Source organism: Salvia splendens, chromosome 1 (assembly GCF_004379255.2).
Source record: "Salvia splendens isolate huo1 chromosome 1, SspV2, whole genome shotgun sequence".
Lineage (NCBI taxonomy): Eukaryota > Viridiplantae > Streptophyta > Magnoliopsida > Lamiales > Lamiaceae > Salvia > Salvia splendens.
Window position 1 is genome coordinate 31,055,841 of NC_056032.1, and position 18,603 is coordinate 31,074,443.

Below are 18,603 nucleotides of genomic sequence, written 5' to 3' on the forward strand. Positions count from 1 at the left end.
TTGTCACTTATTTCCTTTTTCATCCGTCCCTAAAAATTTATCACCTTTCACTTTTACCAATTTTGGTAGTAGACCACACATTCCACTAATTCCTTCCATTCATATTTTATTTTAAAATTAATATATAAAAGTAGGACTCACATGCTACTAACTTTTTCAACTCACTTACTATTACATTTCTTAAAACCCATGCCGGGTCAAATTGTGCCAAATTTTAAAGGATGGAGGGAGTAGTAATTATTTTCTAAATAAAAGTGGACCCCACACAGCTGAAAATTTAATGATAATTATCTCCTCTAATTATCTCTCCTTTTTCCTGTGGTCTCCTTCCCCTTTCCCTCAGTCCTTTCTGTAAACAACGAAAAAGAGACATATGCAGGGGCGGCTACAGTGAGGTTACCGGGACCGGCGCCGGCCAAGCCCCTGCTCCAGTTCCGTCCGTGTGTGTATAGATCTGTTGGCTATGAACTTGTCAAGGCAAAGCAATGGAACACATATAGATAAGCATTTAGCCTCCATTTTTGTAGTCACTGCCATGGTTTATTTTGTTTATACCATTGTTGCGATTTGCTTTTCATCCATGTACAGTAGTATAACATTGCTATAAAAATCGAAACGGAAAACTACTGCAGAATACGAGCAGCATGACAAGAACTAATCATTCGAATACACATGCCATTCTATATGAGGAAACCATAAAGTTCTATAGAGTAAACTAGGACTAACGTTTACCGATATTCTTTAAAACTCTTGCATCGAGTGCCCTCCATCAGCCATAAAAATCAAATGATCAATCTTGAATTAACAATCCTACGAGCAACCAGTTCTTTCAACTCTATCTCTCCGGGGAACCTATTCTCCTTAAGTTTGGAGAATGCCTGCATAAGAGAAACAACGGATTGCTAAAAAACAATGATGTATGCGACTATTCAACTACCACCTATTTGACTCTATTATAAATATTCTAATCGACACCTTCTGCAATCGCTAACTATGGGGCAACATTGCACCTTTTGAGGGGCAACGCATAAAGGAAAAGATCCATCTTCCGCCCAGATTCAACTACCTTGTAGGAGATCACAAGCCCTAACTTATTCCTAATCTCACTTAATTTTTTAATATAGTAGTACTACAAAAGGTTGCATCCCCATAAATCCTATAGTTTCAGAATCTAGGCAAATATGAAACATCATATCTTCCGATAGACAGCAAATCTATAAAGCAAGTTGATAACGAAAATTTATCACCACAAACTATCAGTCCGTAACATATATAAATAAGAATTAGTGATGAAAGATAAGAGAAACATTACCAGTTCACCATTACAGTGCACTTCAAAAGCACCAGAATTTTGCAAGAAGGACTGGACGAAGTTTCCAAGTAGCCAAGTGCTTGCCATGTTCCCAAATCTATTTGCACGCATGGAATAGTACCATTGGGGTGGTGCAGCTAATCCTAGCCTCGGGAAAATATGCTCACCTCCCATTATGACGCCAATCACGCCAAATTGTACAACTGGCACGACCTTGCTCAACAAGCGCTTAGGCAGAGGAGGAGGATAATTTGCAAGAATAACATTGATCCCAGGAAACTGACTTTCTAACATATTCTTCATTGTGACAGCGGTCCCTCTGCCAAAACGGAGGCAGATAAATAAACTGCTACGATATAGGATAAACTTTATTTTTACACTCAATTTCAGCGACTTTCCACTCTTGACCACTCTGTTGCCTTCACGGTTACTCGTGTAACATTCTCAAGCATATATCTAGAGGACAAACAAACTTTTGTAGAAAGATAACAAATCCAATTCTAACATTCCTAAAAGATATTGAATCTCTCTTCATGTATTCTCACACAAGGCACGCTCATTGCACATTAAATCATTCCTTTTTCTTCCTCTTCAATACAAAACATAGTAAGCATAGAGAATCTATAAACTAGTACTCCGTACAAACATTACCAAATCTCAACTGAAATTTTTAACAAGTCAGCTCAACCATAACTACTAAATTTCGATTAGAATTGGGTAATATATATATATATGTGTGTGTGTGTGGTAGTGATAAAATGCAAACTCATATATTGTACAAACTCCAAACTTTTCAACACTGTCAACACACAGTATAAAATTTCAAGATTTTGATGTCAACACAATATCAATACAATGTCAATACAATATCAACACGGTGTCAACCGTTGACACTGTGTTGATATTTTCTACGGCTATTATTTTATAATAGTCCAGATCATAGTTTGGAGTTTGTACAATATTTAGAGTTTGCATTTGATTACATTGCTATGTGTGTGTGTCTATAAATACCTGTAAGAACAGGATGAACAAAAATCAATGCTAACAGTGTTTCCATAACCAATCCCGCTTGTTTTCTGAACCAAAAAGGAAAAGAAACAAAGTGGGTTAAGTCATAAGTGAAGTACACGAAATTGGTAATGAAAACTCATGATTCATAGATAAATCCACACCATCTCAATCCAAATTAAGGGAGCTAAACAAAACCTAATACCATCAACGAAGACACAATATAAACAAATACAGTAATTTACTCATAATAATTCGAATTCAGTAAAATTAAAAATCCATCTATCGCAGAATACAATTAATTCCAATTCACATCCTCAAATTGTTGATGATATCGGGGACCTGAGTAGGAAATTCCAGGGGGGTGTGGCGGGGCTGGATCAGTGGCTGCGAATCGGGGTGGCGGTGGTGGTAGTGGTGGGGAGCGGCTGGCTTCGACGGCGCTGGAGCAAAGAGGCTGAAGATGTCGGAGCAGAAGAGGAAAAGGGGAAGGCCTACCAATAGAAGCTGTGCCCGATCCATTTTTGCGACGGAGCTCCCGATTTTGCCGTGCAAGAGCTAACACTAGGCGAATACAGATATTTGAATTCGAGGGTAAATTTAATTCTTGTACTGCATCAATATAGAGTAAATAATTTAATTTTACCCAAATTGTATATCAAATCATAAATGTATATATTCAATCCAGTCGATCCAAGCCCAAAGAGATGTCTAAAATGGGCCAACTTATTAGACTAGGTTAATTCATAACTCCCTCCATCCGTGATATTCCATTTTGCTTTTGAGATATCCACCATTTAAAGTCACTTTTACTTTTTTTTTCCAATTAGGTAAATAGACCCCACCATTCAATTAACTCATTGCACTCATATTTTATTATAAAATACATATTCCCCCTTCACGAATTTTAATGTGTAATTTGTAAAGTAAAAGAGAATAAGAAAAAATTGTTGAAATTATGTAGTGAATGGTGAGACCCATAAATGATAAAGTAAAGGAGAAAGAGAAAAATGTTTTCATAAATGGATATGGACTATTTGTATGCGACAAACGAAAATGGAAATATGGTTATTTCTATGGGACAGAGGGAGTATATAAAAGTAGAGTCCACATTCCACTAACTCATTTCTCCATTTTTACTTCACGAAGTCAAATAATATCTTGAAACTCATATCGAGTCCAAATGAGAATATAAATAACAGACGGAGAGAGTATATATTTGAGCCACCCCTATCCTCGGTTGGTCAAGAATTTGGACTGAGCTTCTAACAAGTTTGACCCTTGGTCGATCCTGGTTTAGAAAAAGCTAACTCAAACTCGTTACAACATATAAGCCCAGGCACAGCTCAAGCTCCTTCCATTTCTAAAGTAGGCAGGTCCTACTTCCTAGACCAGCCCATAACCATAAGTCGGCCCGACCTATTTGATAAGTCTATGTGCGGTGCACCAAAATGTAGTAGTAGTAGTATGTCATTTTGCAACGCTGTTTCATTATGTATACGGTTTTATGCCTAAATTCAAATCTATTCTCCTCATTCAATGCTAAATTTGAGCCGTTCTTTTACATTCCATTTCGATAAGAATTGTTATATTTAAATAATAGAGGGAATATTTTTTTAGTAAATCAACTATCTTAAATGAGCAAATTTGGTCTGTAACATTTCATAATATCTGTTGAGGTCCATCAACTATAAGTTAATATCAATTCAACTACTTTTGACTATTTTCAATATTTTTCGGATGAAAATGCCCTTAAAGCCATGCAGGGCAATTCAATCTATTCACACTCTCATTTTCATTAAAGTATGTACTATTCCCTCTGTCCCACAAGAATATGCACTCTTTCTTTTTTAGTTCGTCTCACAAGAATGTGCACTTTCTAATTTTAGAAAGTCTTCTCTCTCTAATGAGGTGAGACCCATTATCCACTAACAATACTTTAATTACTTTTCTATTTACCTCTCTCTTACTTTACTAATTTTACATTAAAATCCATGCCGAACTCAAAGTGCATATTCTTTGGGGACGAAGAGAGTACTAATTTATTTTTCTTTCTTTATTCATCCACTTTCTTCTTTCTTCTTTCCCTTTACCCTGAAGACAAATGTTAATTTATGCACAATGCTCCTCCACCACACCACAGTATATTCAATAACCCTCTCTCTCTACAAAACATGAATATAACCCCCTCTCTCTCTACAAAACATACTTCCTCAGAGCATCCGCAGTAGTGCTCGCTGCGGAGGACGGCGTCCGTGCCGCTGGCATGGCACGCCCCTGTCCGCTGTTGTGCTCTTGCCAACGGCACGGCTCTGCTCTGCTCGATACATAGAGCACGTACGTGCCGCTGAGCAGGGCAACGTGGCCCGTTTCTATTGGCCGTTGGCATTTTCTTTTTTTCTTTTTTTAAATCGAAAATAATACCCAAAATTTAAAATATATATTTTCGGATTCCCAAAAATGTAGCCGTTGTATTACCGTTTTTTTAAAAAAATTTTGAAATTTTTTAAAAAAAAATTAATCCCAAAATCATCTATAAATACACACATCCATCATCCATTTGGGCGAAATTCGGGCACGAGTAGTGGGTTTTTTTAATTTTATGAATTTAATTATGTATTTTTTAATTTTTAGGATTTAAATTATGTAATTTTTAATTTTTAAGACTTTAATTATGAAATTTTTAATTTTTTTGTAATTTGTAATAGTATTCCGGGTATTTTTAATGCATTTTAATATTGTAGAAATGTTTTTATTTAAATTGAATAATAGAATGGTGGGACCCTTGAGCATGTCCATGCGGAATAGCATGGATGTGGGTGTTGTGCTCTTGGAAGAGTAGAGAGTGAAAAAATAATAAAAGTGGGTCCGGGCCCACATCCGTGCTCTTGCCAAAGAGCACGGATGTGGATGCTCTCATGCATGGCCCTTTCAATTCTCTCTTTGGAATTCCTTATGGAAAGATTGAATTTTTAGGGAATCTTGGTTCAGGATTTCGGGTCGTTGAAATGAGGTTCATGATTTCTGAGGCGGGGATTTGTTTGGACTGGAATTTAGAATGGTACAAAATTACATATTTTAATGAAGAATAGAGAGTAAATTACATATTTTGGGGTCTTAATATTTAAGGTATTAGAGTCTTTTAGGGTAAAGGGAAAGAAAAAATTAGAAAGAAGAAAGGAGATGAAGAAAGGAGGTGAAGAAATTACATTAGTATATTTTAATTAGACGTCTCCAAACCGAACCGGCCCGGAACCGTCGCCGGCGGTTCCGAACCGGAACCGGAACCGTCACCGGCGGTTCGAACCGGCACCGGAACCGCCGGAACCGCCGGGCCGGTTCCGGTTCCTCATTTTATGCAAACCGTAACCGGCGGGTCGGAACCGCCGGTTCCGAACCGGCGGTTCGGTGGTTTCTGACACAATTTCAGGCCTACTCCCTAGCCTTTTCACAATTTCAGGGTTAAACCGGCGGTTCCGGGCCTAAACCGGCGGTTCCGGGCCTAAACCGGCGGTTTCCCACCGCAATTTTCAAAATTTGAAAATTCAAACGGTCCGTAAACCGCCGGTTCCACCGAAAACCGGCGGTTTCGGCGGCGAACCGGCTGTTTCGGCGTTATTTTTCAAAATTTGATTTTTTTTTAAAAATTTTTAATCACAATTTTCCCCTATAAATACCCCTCCTCTTCCATTTCTACTCACCCCATTCTTGTGTTAATAAGAATTTCTCTCTCAATCTCAATTTCTCTATTCTCCATCCTCATTCTCTCAAGTTGTGTACGTTGTTTGCGCTCATAATTTACTCACGTTGTTCTTGTTCACGTTATCATATAGTCATATTCACATAAACACTACTATCTATTCTCTACTTCCAATTTCCATAATATCATGTCTTCATCTCGTCGTGGTGGTGATCGGGGCAAGGGCATTGCTCAAGATCAAAGTGACTCTCGGCGTCGTCGTGCCCCTTCTAGAGCACAAGTTGCGGAGGAGGTGGGAAGGCGAGCCGCTCTTCGATTACAAGTAAGTTCTAAACTTCTAAATTAAATGTTTTACTATGTTAATATGTTATAATAAGTTTTAATATGTTAGTAGTTTTTTAATATGTTTTATTATGTTATATGATATAAGTTTTAATATGTTAGTAAGTTTTAATATGTTTTAATATGTTATATGATAAGTCTTTAATTTGAGAGCACCATTTGGTATACTTGCTCGGAAAAAGATTATGTGCGGACTACCGCCTTTTCTTATATCCTTGTGCAAGATGGCCTATTGTGGAATGCCTCAGCGTGGTCCTTCCTTTGATTTATATGTTAGTATGTTTTAATATGTTATATGATAAGTCTTTAATTTGAGAGCACCATTTGGTATACTTGCTCGGAAAAAGATTATGTGCGGACTACCGCCTTTTCTTATATTCTTGTGCAAGATGGCCTATTGTGGAATGCCTCAGCGTGGTCCTTCCTTTGATTTATATGTTAGTATGTTTTAATATGTTTTAGTACGTTTTAATATGTTAATATGTTTTAATATGTTTTAATATGTTTTAGTAAGTTTTATATGTTTTAATATGTTTTAGTAATTTTTAATATGTTAGTATGTTTTAATATGTTTTAATATGTTATAATATGTTAGTATGTTTTAATATGTTTTAATATGTTATAATATGTTAGTATGTTTTAATATGTTTTAGTAAGTTTTATATGTTTTAATATGTTTTAGTAAGTTTTAATATGTTAGTATGTTTTAATATGTTTTAATATGTTATAATATGTTAGTATGTTTTAATATGTTTTAATAAGTTATAATATGTTAGTATGTTTTAATATGTTTTAGTAAGTTTTAGTAAGTTTTATATGTTTTAATATGTTTTAGTAAGTTTTAATATGTTAGTATGTTTTAATATGTTTTAGTAAGTTTTAATATGTTAATATGTTTTAATATGTTTTAGTAAGTTTTATATGTTTTAATATGTTTTAGTAAGTTTTAATATGTTAGTATGTTTTAGTATGTTTTAATATGTTAGTATGTTTTAATATGTTTTAATATGTTAGTATGTTTTAATATGTTAGTATTATATGTTTTAATGTGTATAATTCTCGTAGGAGGAAGAAGATCGAAATGCGGCCTTGTTACTTGCCACCCTCGGCGACGAAGAGCCACATTCGGCTTCGCGTTTCGAATACGATGTGAATCTATCATCGGACGAAGGCGACGATGGATCGCATCAATTCCCACCTTCTAGCGCCGGCCAAGTTGGAGAAAATGACGAGGAGGCCGAAGCTCCTCCTCCTCCTTCCGGGAGACAAAAGAAGAAGATGCCTCCAAAGTTGAAATCCGACATCTTCACCAAACATTACAAGAAGGTCCCAGTTGTAATTTCTAATCCTGATGATTCGACCACTACCGTGGAGACAGGCGAGTTCAAAGCTTATTGCAACTATTGCGATAAAGTCTATCCATTTGTAATCGGTGGGGGATATGGTACTCTCACACGCCATTTGAAGGCAAAACACCCCGTGGAATTTGGGCATTCTAGATCCCAAACCCAAATCAACTTCCCCGCCGACTCATCGTCTCAAACAGGTACGCCACTATTTAAATACGATCCCAAAAATACTACCGATACCATGGTAAGATGGGCGGCAATGAAACATTTGCCGTTCAATTTTTTTAATGACAGAAAATATGAAATGACTATGCAACAAGCTTTTAATGTTGCTGCAAAAAGAATTCCCCCCTCTACTGCTCAAAGATCTAACAACCGGCAGTATTTTAAAAAAAAATGGAAATTGCAAAGAGTCTATCCACCTTGGGGCACAAAGTTAATATTTGCTCCGATGTGTGGACGGATTCTTTCCAACGAAATTCTTACATGGGTATTTCTTGTCATTTTATAGACAATAGTTGGTCTTTAAATAAACGTTTGATTGGTTTTAGACAATTTCCTTCCCCACACACCGCACAAGCAATTGCTTCTTTAATTATTCAAGTTTTGAATGAGTATGAGTTATGCAACAAGATATTTTCGGTTGGTTTTGATAACGCAACCGCCAACACCGCAAGTATATCCGATTTAATTGCGGCTTGCTCCCCGGTGATAAGTGGTAAGTATTTTCATCAACGATGTATTTGTCATATTTTAAACTTATGTGTACAAGATGCTTTGTCTTTATGGCAAAGATATATTCAACCTATTACTACAGCTGTATCCTTGATCCACTGGAAGCCTCAAATTGGCAAGGCGTGGAAGAAGTATTGCTACTTGAAGAAAATAAGGTACACAAAGTTTACTTTAGACGTTTCTACTAGATGGAACTCTACATATGACATGTTGCAATCTACAATGGAGCATATAGACTATTTAGTTGATTTTTATAGAACTTACCCTATTGATGATTTATATCTAACATCTTCTTGTTGGGAACAAAGCCTGAGTTTATTTAAATTATTCAAAAATTTTCGAAGTGCCACTATGGAGTTATCGGGTGTGTATTATTGCACATCCGTTCGTGTTTTAGAACATTGCATGATCATATCACTTGGTTTTAAAACTGCAATGAAAAATTCCGCAAACAATCTTGAGCTTATGTGTGTTTTATATTACATGGTTGAAAAATGGCTCAAGTATTTCAATGAGATCCCAACAGTTTTTTTGCTTGCCAAAGTTTTGGATCCAAAGTGGAAACTAGTTGGTACTTTCAAAATTTTAGAATTTTATTACAACAGTTTAGCTTCTATTGATCTTGAACCACTCCGAGCTTTGCAAACTGACGACGACGACAACTACATAAACCTTGCCCAAACATTCCAAATAAACCTCCCCCACCTCCCAAGCCTCCAAAGAAATTTTGAGTTCGACTTGCGGGCTCTCTTTCACGATTACGAAGTCAAGTACAACACTACCCACCAAGTTCGACCTAGACCCCCCGTCAAACACAGAACTTTGGCTTCTTCCAAGTTGATGACCCCGACACCCAATCCCAATTGGCGGACCTATACGCCTTCAGCAGCGGAGGAAGGACGGCACATTCGGTAAGTGAGTTAGATTTATATTTAGACTCACACTTTTCATTCAATGAGGAAGAAGGAGGTCCCGTTCCCCAACAAATCGACGTCCTAGATTGGTGGTCTTCACACGAGAAAGATTTTCCCATCCTTGCATCAATGGCCAAGGAGATCTTTTCGGTTCCGGCTTCCACTGTCGCCGTCGAGTCCGCCTTTAGTGTTGGAGGCAACGTCTTGGACGACCGAAGAAGTAGGCTCACCGGACAAAACATGGAAGCCACCATGTTACTTGATGATTGGTGCTCCGCCGAAATTAGAGACCAAGAACCGGATTGGGACAAACTAGTAGTACAACCCGACCAAGACTACTTCCCCGACGAAGAAGAGTAGGCGCCAATACATCCGATCAAGCCAAATAGGTAAGCAAGGTAAGAGAACTACGTGGACTTTGATTCCAAAATGCAATTGAGCATTGAGGATACGTAGGCATCTCAACTTATATTTCAACTTAAATTTTAAATTTAAGTTTAAATTTAAGTTGAGCTCAAGTCCTTTTCCTTTATTTCTTTTTTCTCCCCTTTATTTCGAATATGTAATTTTGTAAATTGTAATGAAGACTTTAAGTCTTTTGTAATTTATAATTTTGAAGTTGTAATTTCTAATTTTTATGTTGTAATTTGTAAATTTTAACTTGTAATTTGTAATTTTAAAGTTGTAATTTGTAATTTTGAAGTTGTAATTTGTATCAATAAAATTACATTTGTACATCGCTTCATTCTAATGCTATTTACGCAAGTTTTTTTACATTTTAAACTTGAATTACAATTTACAAAATGCAAAAAAAAAAAAAAAAAATCGGATAAACTGCCGAACCGCCGAACCGGCCCGGAACCGGGTAACAACCGACGGTTAGGCCGGTTCAAGTGAACCGGCGGTTCACGGTTCATAAACCGGAACCGTGCGGTCTTCGACGGGCCGGTTCCGGTTCCAACAAATCTTGAACCGGAACCGCCGGTTCCGAACCGTGAACCGGCGGTTCACGAACCGTGGTGACGTCTAATTTAATTAAAAAAAGAGTAGATAGATTGAAATGACCTTCATTGCCTAGAGGGTACTTTGGTCATGAAAATATTGAAAATAACAAAAAAATAGTTGAATTGATATTAACTCATAGTTGACGAACCTCAAAAGATATTAGGAAATGTTATGGACCAAATTTGCTCATTTTCTTCTTTTTTCTATTCTTGTTACTTCCCCCGTTCCCAAAAAATATGAGCTTTGGGTTCGGCATGAGTTTTAATATAAAATTGGTAAAATAAGAGAGAGGTAGAGAGAAAAGGTGAATAAAGTATTGTTAGTGGAGAATGAGTTCCGCCTTATTAAAGAGAAAAGAGTTCTAAAATTAGAAAGTACATATTCTTATGGGACAGCCTAAAAAGGAAAGAGTGCATATTCTTTCTGAATTATCTAATAATTAAACATAAAAAAATTATAAATAAGACCACATCTGGATTCGCAATAAATATTGCATGTTGAACAATTCGACACAATAAATAAACTCTACTTACTTATTGCTTTATGTGATTTCAGCATTTGATCAGATTTCGTAGATGAATTCACCACTAATAATTTCTACATGTATTTTGAGTGCATGACCAATTTCCAATACAATAGTTCTTTATAAAAAAAACTAGATAATCTCGTATTTTGTATGACTACTTTATTATGTATCATATATAGTATATGTACTTTAATTATGATATGGATCCTGGACCAATGGTTTTCTTCATGATGCATTCTTTAATTAATTCATAATCTAGCTATAATTAATTAAGTCACAATATTATTATCTAATCCGTAATATTCCAATTATAATTGCCAATAAAGAAACATTTTCTTTTTATTCATCGAAGGATGATAAAGGTGAATTTGGATGTGGTGGTAGTTTTCTAAACTATTTTTTTACTTGAAATTAAAGAACGTGAATTTGATTTCCTAAGATTTTTATGTAACCCTCACCCTTTTTTATCCCTAGTCAATCCAATATCGCATTGCTTTAGTTGTTATTCTCGTTGGTTCCTGTTTTAAAATGCGCACAATCTCGATAAACATAAAGAAGACGTTTAATAGTTTTACTAAATGCGGTATAAAAATCTATGGGTTCTTTTAACATAAGTTCAAATAGAATTTGTAAAGTCCTACGCTATTACAATTTTAAATATCGAGAATATAGCAAAAAGAGGAGATGAGCCCCGAGTCTCAGCGGTTGTGCACATCCCTGACCTCCATCTTCATTTCGTGCTCCTATCGATTGCTACATCGCACACTTTCGGAACCTACAAAAGATAGATAAATATTAGTCGTATCACCATCACATCTTTCAAATTAAGAGAAGACTTTTGACGAAATCACATCACATCAAGCACGTTTATCAAACGATGACACGCGTTTCCCAAACGACGGCCGTACTTGCTGGCCGTTATTTTGAGTGACAAGATGTAAGATTCTTTCCCATTATGGTAGTATGAATGAAGGATGTGATGCCTTAAGACCCCTTAATTTGTGGGATGTGAAAGAATGATGGGTTGAAGAGACAACTTACCTCATTTGGCAATCAACTCTTTTATCTTTTAGTCAACAAATGTAACCTTCCTTTGATTCATCAAGTAACCATATTCTTTGATACACCAAGAATGTGTATAAATAGATTATCACCATCTCATTGTCATTCAATTTTCTTCAACACCAATTCTATACCACAATACCAAAGTTTTCAAGAATCCTTCATAGTAAGAAGGAGAGGATGGTGAAGGTAGCAAGATGATCAAGTCACCTCACCCGTTCCGTTTTCATTCTTTTCATTCAAGGTAACACTATCAAATCCAACTTCTTTCCATAACAATCCATCTCATTAGCCAAGCATGTACAAAAGGAAATAGAGAGCTTTAACATAGATTCTTGATTTTTTTGCTACCCCAAACAAATCTTATGTTTCAATATCATATTGCAAAGAATCTAGCAACACCAATTTCATTTTATGTAAACAAAGTTTCATCCTATATTCTAAAACAATTGTCAAGAACATCATCACTTTCTCATCAGTCAAGTTCCCAAACAAAATCAAAATCTATAATCACATAGCTACTGTACCAAATCAAATAACTACACTAAGTAAGGAAGGGGTGGTTAAGAAATTAGCTGATGTGAATTCAGGTATTCACAATCATAGAATGCAACGATGTCGAGGGCCATGGGTTGATTGGGGTCCGAGAAGAGGGTGGAGACATGGCAAGGAGCCTAGCCGGATTGGGAGGTCTGATTCAAACCGGAATTGTCCCATGAAGATAAAGTCCAAATCCTCTCTTAAGATAACCATTGTCTTCATCGTCGAAAGAGCTTCGCTTGGGTATCTTGCATGCCTCAATCGGAGCCCGGATGAGGAAGTTATGATCGTTTTAAGAAAGCCGCGCAGTGCAGAACAAAATGCGCGGGAAGGCGTTTTGCATGAGGAAAAACGCCCGGTCGGGCGTTTTTGTCCAGAAACTTCGCTCGGGCGGGAACCTAGGGAAATGCACGGTCGGGCGTTTTGTCCGGGATGTGTCTTTGTGACCAAGAATTATTTTATTTTGCTCCTTTTCCACTTCTAGTATAAATAGACATGTTAGGGTTTTTCTTTGGCAGCTTTGAACATTTTGTAAACCTACCAAAGACTCCATTATGAGCATTCCTCTTCATCTTTGAAGATTTATCAAAATCCCTTGTGGTTGCATTTTAATCTATTGCCGGGCTTAGATTGAATGTTAAGGTATGCAATTCTAGTTCTTGTGTTGCTAGTTTTGTGGAGCCATTAGATTCTTGTTTTGGTGAAAGTTGCCTTGGGTTGTCTTCATTGTTTTGTAGAAGGTCCATAGGTTCCAAGCATCTATCTAAATCATAACACCTTCACCTTCTCCCTTTTCCACCATTTTTATTGTTTCATTTCTTGTTGGGTTTGTTTGGGTTATTGAAATATTTACAAGAGCAAATTCGGGGCAAACATATGTGTCTTGAATCCTTAAGATTCACATTATTTGGTATCAAGAGCCATTGGTTCTTGTTCTTGTAATTGTTAGAAAATTATCAAAAAAAGAGATACTTCAAAATATATCCATGGACTTTAGCTATAAATTGATATATGTGTTCTTGGGTATGTCAATGTGATTGTTCCAAAGTTGTAGACCAAAAGTACATCAATTGTTGGGTCTATTGTTGTTGGGTGAAATTGTGCACACAAAGTGTTTGTTGATTTGTCCCATTGGCCTAGCACCTTACTTTCACTTATCTTTTGGCTTCTAGAACTAGTAATTACTTGCCTAGTTGCATATCTTGTTTGTGAATTGTGCTACCCTTGTGGATTATCATCGTTGAGAGCAAGTAAGGGAGAGTATCCTAGCCACCAAAATTTCTAAGCCTTCCGAGCGACATTGGGTGTGAGTTTTGGGGAAAGGGGTACATATTATGGGAAATGAGCTCCTCACTAAATTCTCCATTCTTGGGTGTGTGTGTTGTTTGTGTTACTAACAAAAAGGGACTTGTCCCTAGTCTTGTGCAATTTGTTTTGTAGGTACTTGAAATGGTGAACTCTAGGCATGACTCGCCTATAAATCAAGTTGTCTCACCATCCGATGTTACTATCGAAGAGATGTTCTCCTCAATCATGAAGGAGATGCATGAGGTGCGGGACAATGTGAATGCTATGCAAGGAGGATTTACGACATTTCATGAGGATATAAGCCTTCTTTGAGATAGAGTTAGGAATAACCATTCCATAACACCTAGTGACTGAGAGAGACATGGTAGGAGTGACTACAAGTCAAGGTACCATGATGATGGACTTGTTAGAGGGAGTAGGAGGGAACGAGCTCCAATGTTTCATAGAGAGTCTCACTCTAGGTGGATGAGGGATCATGATTGTCAAAAGGTGCATGAGTGGTTAAAGGGGGAGAAAGTCTCAAGTAAAGCAAGTACGAGCTCAAGCCCTCGACATGGTGGTGGAGACACAAGCCGAAGAAGCATCCCAACAAAGAAGGTGGACCTATCTCATCCTAGCTATCACACGAAGGTTTCGTCGTGGTTGTCATCCAATTTTCCTCTTTCAAAGAGCTTGATTCAAAGTGAGTGTGGCAATGTTAACTACATTATTAAAGAGCGTGTCAAGCATAAGGTGGATTTTGTTGCCAATGATGATGAAGAGCAATGTGAGGATGAAAAAAAGTCCATGGTCATGCATGAATTAGACGCACGCCCAACTTTTAATGATGGTGTGTCTAGCATAGTGAAAGTCGAAGACGAGTGTGAGCCATTAAAAGCCCTTCAAGTCTTGAGCATTGAAACGAAGCCCAATGAAATTGCTAAAGTAAATGACTACTTGGGGAATGAGCAAGAGAGAAAAGAAAATATAGAGTGTGAGAAAAGGCTAAAAAGTGAGATGCAAAAGCCAAGAGAGAGTGGTGGGGGTGAGTGTGAATCAAACAAACCAAGAGAGAAAAACTACAAGCATGTGAGGAAATAAAGTTGCTTGTTAGATTCTAATATCAACCTTGGGAGGGCTCTAAATCACTCTATTCCTTTTGCCATTGGTGAGGAGAATGACCCTTATTTTACTAACTCTTATGACTTGTCTTTTCTCTTTGATGACTTTAGGAGACAAGAATTGAGAGGATTAGAATGTGAACCCCGAGTCGTGGATGTACCGAGTAACTTCTTACCGGTAATAAGATCATGGAAGCAATGTCAAGATGAATCACTCATTTTTCAAGGTTCAAGTGTACTTGATCGGGATTTGAGGACAAATCCTTCAAAAGAAGGAAGGATATTGTGAATCCGGGTGTCATAAAGAAGAATCAAAGAACCGAATTTGAGGATAAATCCTTTCACAAAGAAGGAGAGGATGATGTGAATCCAGGTATTCACAATCATAGAATGCAACGATGTCGAGGGCCATGGGTTGATTGGGGTCCGAGAAGAGGGTGGAGACATGGCAAGGAGACTAGCCGTATTGGGAGGTCTGATTCAAACCGGAATTTGCCTATGAAGATAAAGTTTAAATCCTCTTTTAAGATAACCATTGTCTTCATCGTCGAAAGAGCTTCGTGTGGGTATCTTGCATGCCTCAATCAGAGCCCGGATGAGGAAGTTATGATCGTTTTAAGAAAGCCGCGCAGTGCAGAACAAAATGCGCGGGCGGGCGTTTTCCCTTATGCAAAACGCCCGAACGGGTGTTTTTGTCGAGAGAGTAGTTTTTGTCCAGAAACTTCGCTCGGGCGGGCAAAATGAACCTAGGGAAATGCCCGGTCGGGCGTTTTGTCCGGGATGTGTCTTTGTGACCAAGAATTATTTTATTTTGCTCTTTTTCCACTTCTAGTATAAATAGACATGTTAGGGTTTCTCTTTGGCAGCTTTGAACATTTTGTAAACCTACCAAAGACTCCATTATGAGCATTCCTCTTCATCATTGAAGATTTATCAAAATCCCTTGTGGTTGCATTTTAATCTATTGCCGGGCTTAGATTGAATATTAAGGTATGCAATTCTAGTTCTTGTGTTGCTAGTTTTGTGGAGCCATTAGATTCTTGCTTTGGTGAAAGTTGCCTTGGGTTGTCTTCATTGTTTTGTAGAAGGTCCATAGGTTCCAAGCATCTATCTAAATCATAACACCTTCACCTTCTCCCTTTTCCACCATTTTTATTGTTTCATTTCTTGTTGGGTTTGTTTGGGTTATTGAAATATTTACAAGAGCAAATTCGGGGCAAACATATGTGTCTTGAATCCTTAAGATTCACATTATTTGGTATCAAGAGCCATTGGTTCTTGTTCTTGTAATTGTTAGAAAATTATCAAAAAAAGAGATACTTCAAAATATATCCATGGACTTTAGCTATAAATTGATATATGTGTTCTTGGGTATGTCAATGTGATTGTTCCAAAGTTGTAGACCAAAAGTACATCAATTGTTGGGTCTATTGTTGTTGGGTGAAATTGTGCACACAAAGTGTTTGTTGATTTGTCCCATTGGCCTAGCACCTTACTTTCACTTATCTTTTGGCTTCTAGAACTAGTAATTACTTGCCTAGTTGCATATCTTGTTTGTGAATTGTGCTACCCTTGTGGATTATCATCGTTGAGAGCAAGTAAGGGAGAGTATCCTAGCCACCAAAATTTCTAAGCCTTCCGAGCGACATTGGGTGTGAGTTTTGGGGAAAGGGGTACATATTATGGGAAGTGAGCTCCTCACTAAATTCTCCATTCTTGGGTGTGTGTGTTGTTTGTGTTACTAACAAAAAGGGACTTGTCCCTAGTCTTGTGCAATTTGTTTTGTAGGTACTTGAAATGGTGAACTCTAGGCATGACTCGCCTATAAATCAAGTTGTCTCACCATCCGATGTTACTATCGAAGAGATGTTCTCCTCAATCATGAAGGAGATGCACGAGGTGCGGGACAATGTGAATGCTATGCAAGGAGGATTTACGACATTTCATGAGGATATAAGCCTTCTTTGAGATAGAGTTAGGAATAACCATTCCATAACACCTAGTGACTGAGAGAGACATGGTAGGAGTGACTACAAGTCAAGGTACCATGATGATGGATTTGTTAGAGGGAGTAGGAGGGAACGAGCTCCAATGTTTCATAGAGAGTCTCACTCTAGGTGGATGAGGGATCATGATTGTCAAAAGGTGCATGAGTGGTTAAAGGGGGAGAAAGTCTCAAGTAAAGCAAGTACGAGCTCAAGCCCTCGACATGGTGGTGGAGACACAAGCCGAAGAAGCATCCCAACAAAGAAGGTGGACCTATCTCATCCTAACTATCACACGAAGGTTTCGTCGTGGTTGTCATCCAATTTTCCTCTTTCAAAGAGCTTGATTCAAAGTGAGTGTGGCAATGTTAACTACATTATTAAAGAGCGTGTCAAGCATAAGGTGGATTTTGTTGCCAATGATGATGAAGAGCAATGTGAGGATGAAAAAAAGTCCATGGTCATGCATGAATTAGACGCACGCCCAACTTTTAATGATGGTGTGTCTAGCATAGTGGAAGTCGAAGACGAGTGTGAGCCATTAAAAGCCCTTCAAGTCTTGAGCATTGAAACGAAGCCCAATGAAATTGCTAAAGTAAATGACTACTTGGGGAATGAGCAAGAGAGAAAAGAAAATATAGAGTGTGAGAAAAGGCTAAAAAGTGAGATGCAAAAGCCAAGAGAGAGTGGTGGGGGTGAGTGTGAATCAAACAAACCAAGAGAGAAAAACTACAAGCATGTGAGGAAATAAAGTTGCTTGTTAGATTCTAATATCAACCTTGGGAGGGCTCTAAATCACTCTATTCCTTTTGCCATTGGTGAGGAGAATGACCCTTATTTTACTAACTCTTATGACTTGTTTTTTCTCTTTGATGACTTTAGGAGACAAGAATTGAGAGGATTAGAATGTGAACCCTGAGTCGTGGATGTACCGAGTAACTTCTTACCGGTAATAAGATCATGGAAGCAATGTCAAGATGAATCACTCATTTTTCAAGGTTCAAGTGTACTTGATCGGGATTTGAGGACAAATCCTTCAAAAGAAGGAAGGATATTGTGAATCCGGGTGTCATAAAGAAGAATCAAAGAACCGAATTTGAGGACAAATCCTTTCACAAAGAAGGAGAGGATGATGTGAATCCAGGTATTCACAATCATAGAATGCAACGATGTCGAGGGCCATGGGTTGATTGGGGTCCGAGAAGAGGGTGGAGACATGGCAAGGAGACTAGCCGTATTGGGAGGTCTGATTCAAACCGGAATTTGCCTATGATGATAAAGTTTAAATCCTCTTTTAAGATAACCATTGTCTTCATCGTCGAAAGAGCTTCGTGTGGGTATCTTGCATGCCTCAATCGGAGCCCGGATGAGGAAGTTATGATCGTTTTAAGAAAGCCGCGCAGTGCAGAACAAAATGCGCGGGCGGGCGTTTTCCCTCATGCAAAACGCCCGAACGGGTGTTTTTGTCGAGAGAGTAGTTTTTGTCCAGAAACTTCGCTCGGGCGGGCAAAATGAACCTAGGGAAATGCCCGGTCGGGCGTTTTGTCCGGGATGTGTCTTTGTGACCAAGAATTATTTTATTTTGCTCTTTTTCCACTTCTAGTATAAATAGACATGTTAGGGTTTTTCTTTGGCAGCTTTGAACATTTTGTAAACCTACCAAATACTCCATTATGAGCATTCCTCTTCATCTTTGAAGATTTATCAAAATCCCTTG

The 18,603-nt window shown here is 37.7% G+C and overlaps 1 protein-coding gene across 1 annotated transcript; it reads right to left on the reverse strand.

Moving 5' to 3' along the window:
• Positions 1-497: 497 nt before the first annotated feature.
• Positions 498-2,920, reverse strand: LOC121798095 (selT-like protein). Its single transcript, XM_042196935.1, has 4 exons — positions 2,663-2,920; positions 2,324-2,388; positions 1,313-1,631; positions 498-878 (listed from the first exon to the last, which is right to left on the reverse strand). Exons 1-4 carry the CDS (start codon positions 2,840-2,842, stop codon positions 783-785), a joined length of 660 nt encoding a protein of 219 aa, XP_042052869.1. The 5' UTR covers positions 2,843-2,920; the 3' UTR covers positions 498-782.
• Positions 2,921-18,603: the final 15,683 nt, after the last annotated feature.

What these genes read in the sequence shown, in the direction of transcription:
- LOC121798095 (XM_042196935.1), bottom strand. Translation starts at nt 2,842, where the DNA reads ATGGATCGGGCACAGCTTCTATTGGTAGGCCTTCCCCTTTTCCTCTTC. An exon ending in CCCTGGAATTTCCTACTCAG is followed by an intron (nt 2,389 to 2,662) that starts GTCCCCGATATC and finishes TTTTTGGTTCAG; the next exon opens with AAAACAAGCGGGATTGGTTA. An exon ending in TGCACTGTAATGGTGAACTG is followed by an intron (nt 879 to 1,312) that starts GTAATGTTTCTC and finishes TCTCTTATGCAG; the next exon opens with GCATTCTCCAAACTTAAGGA.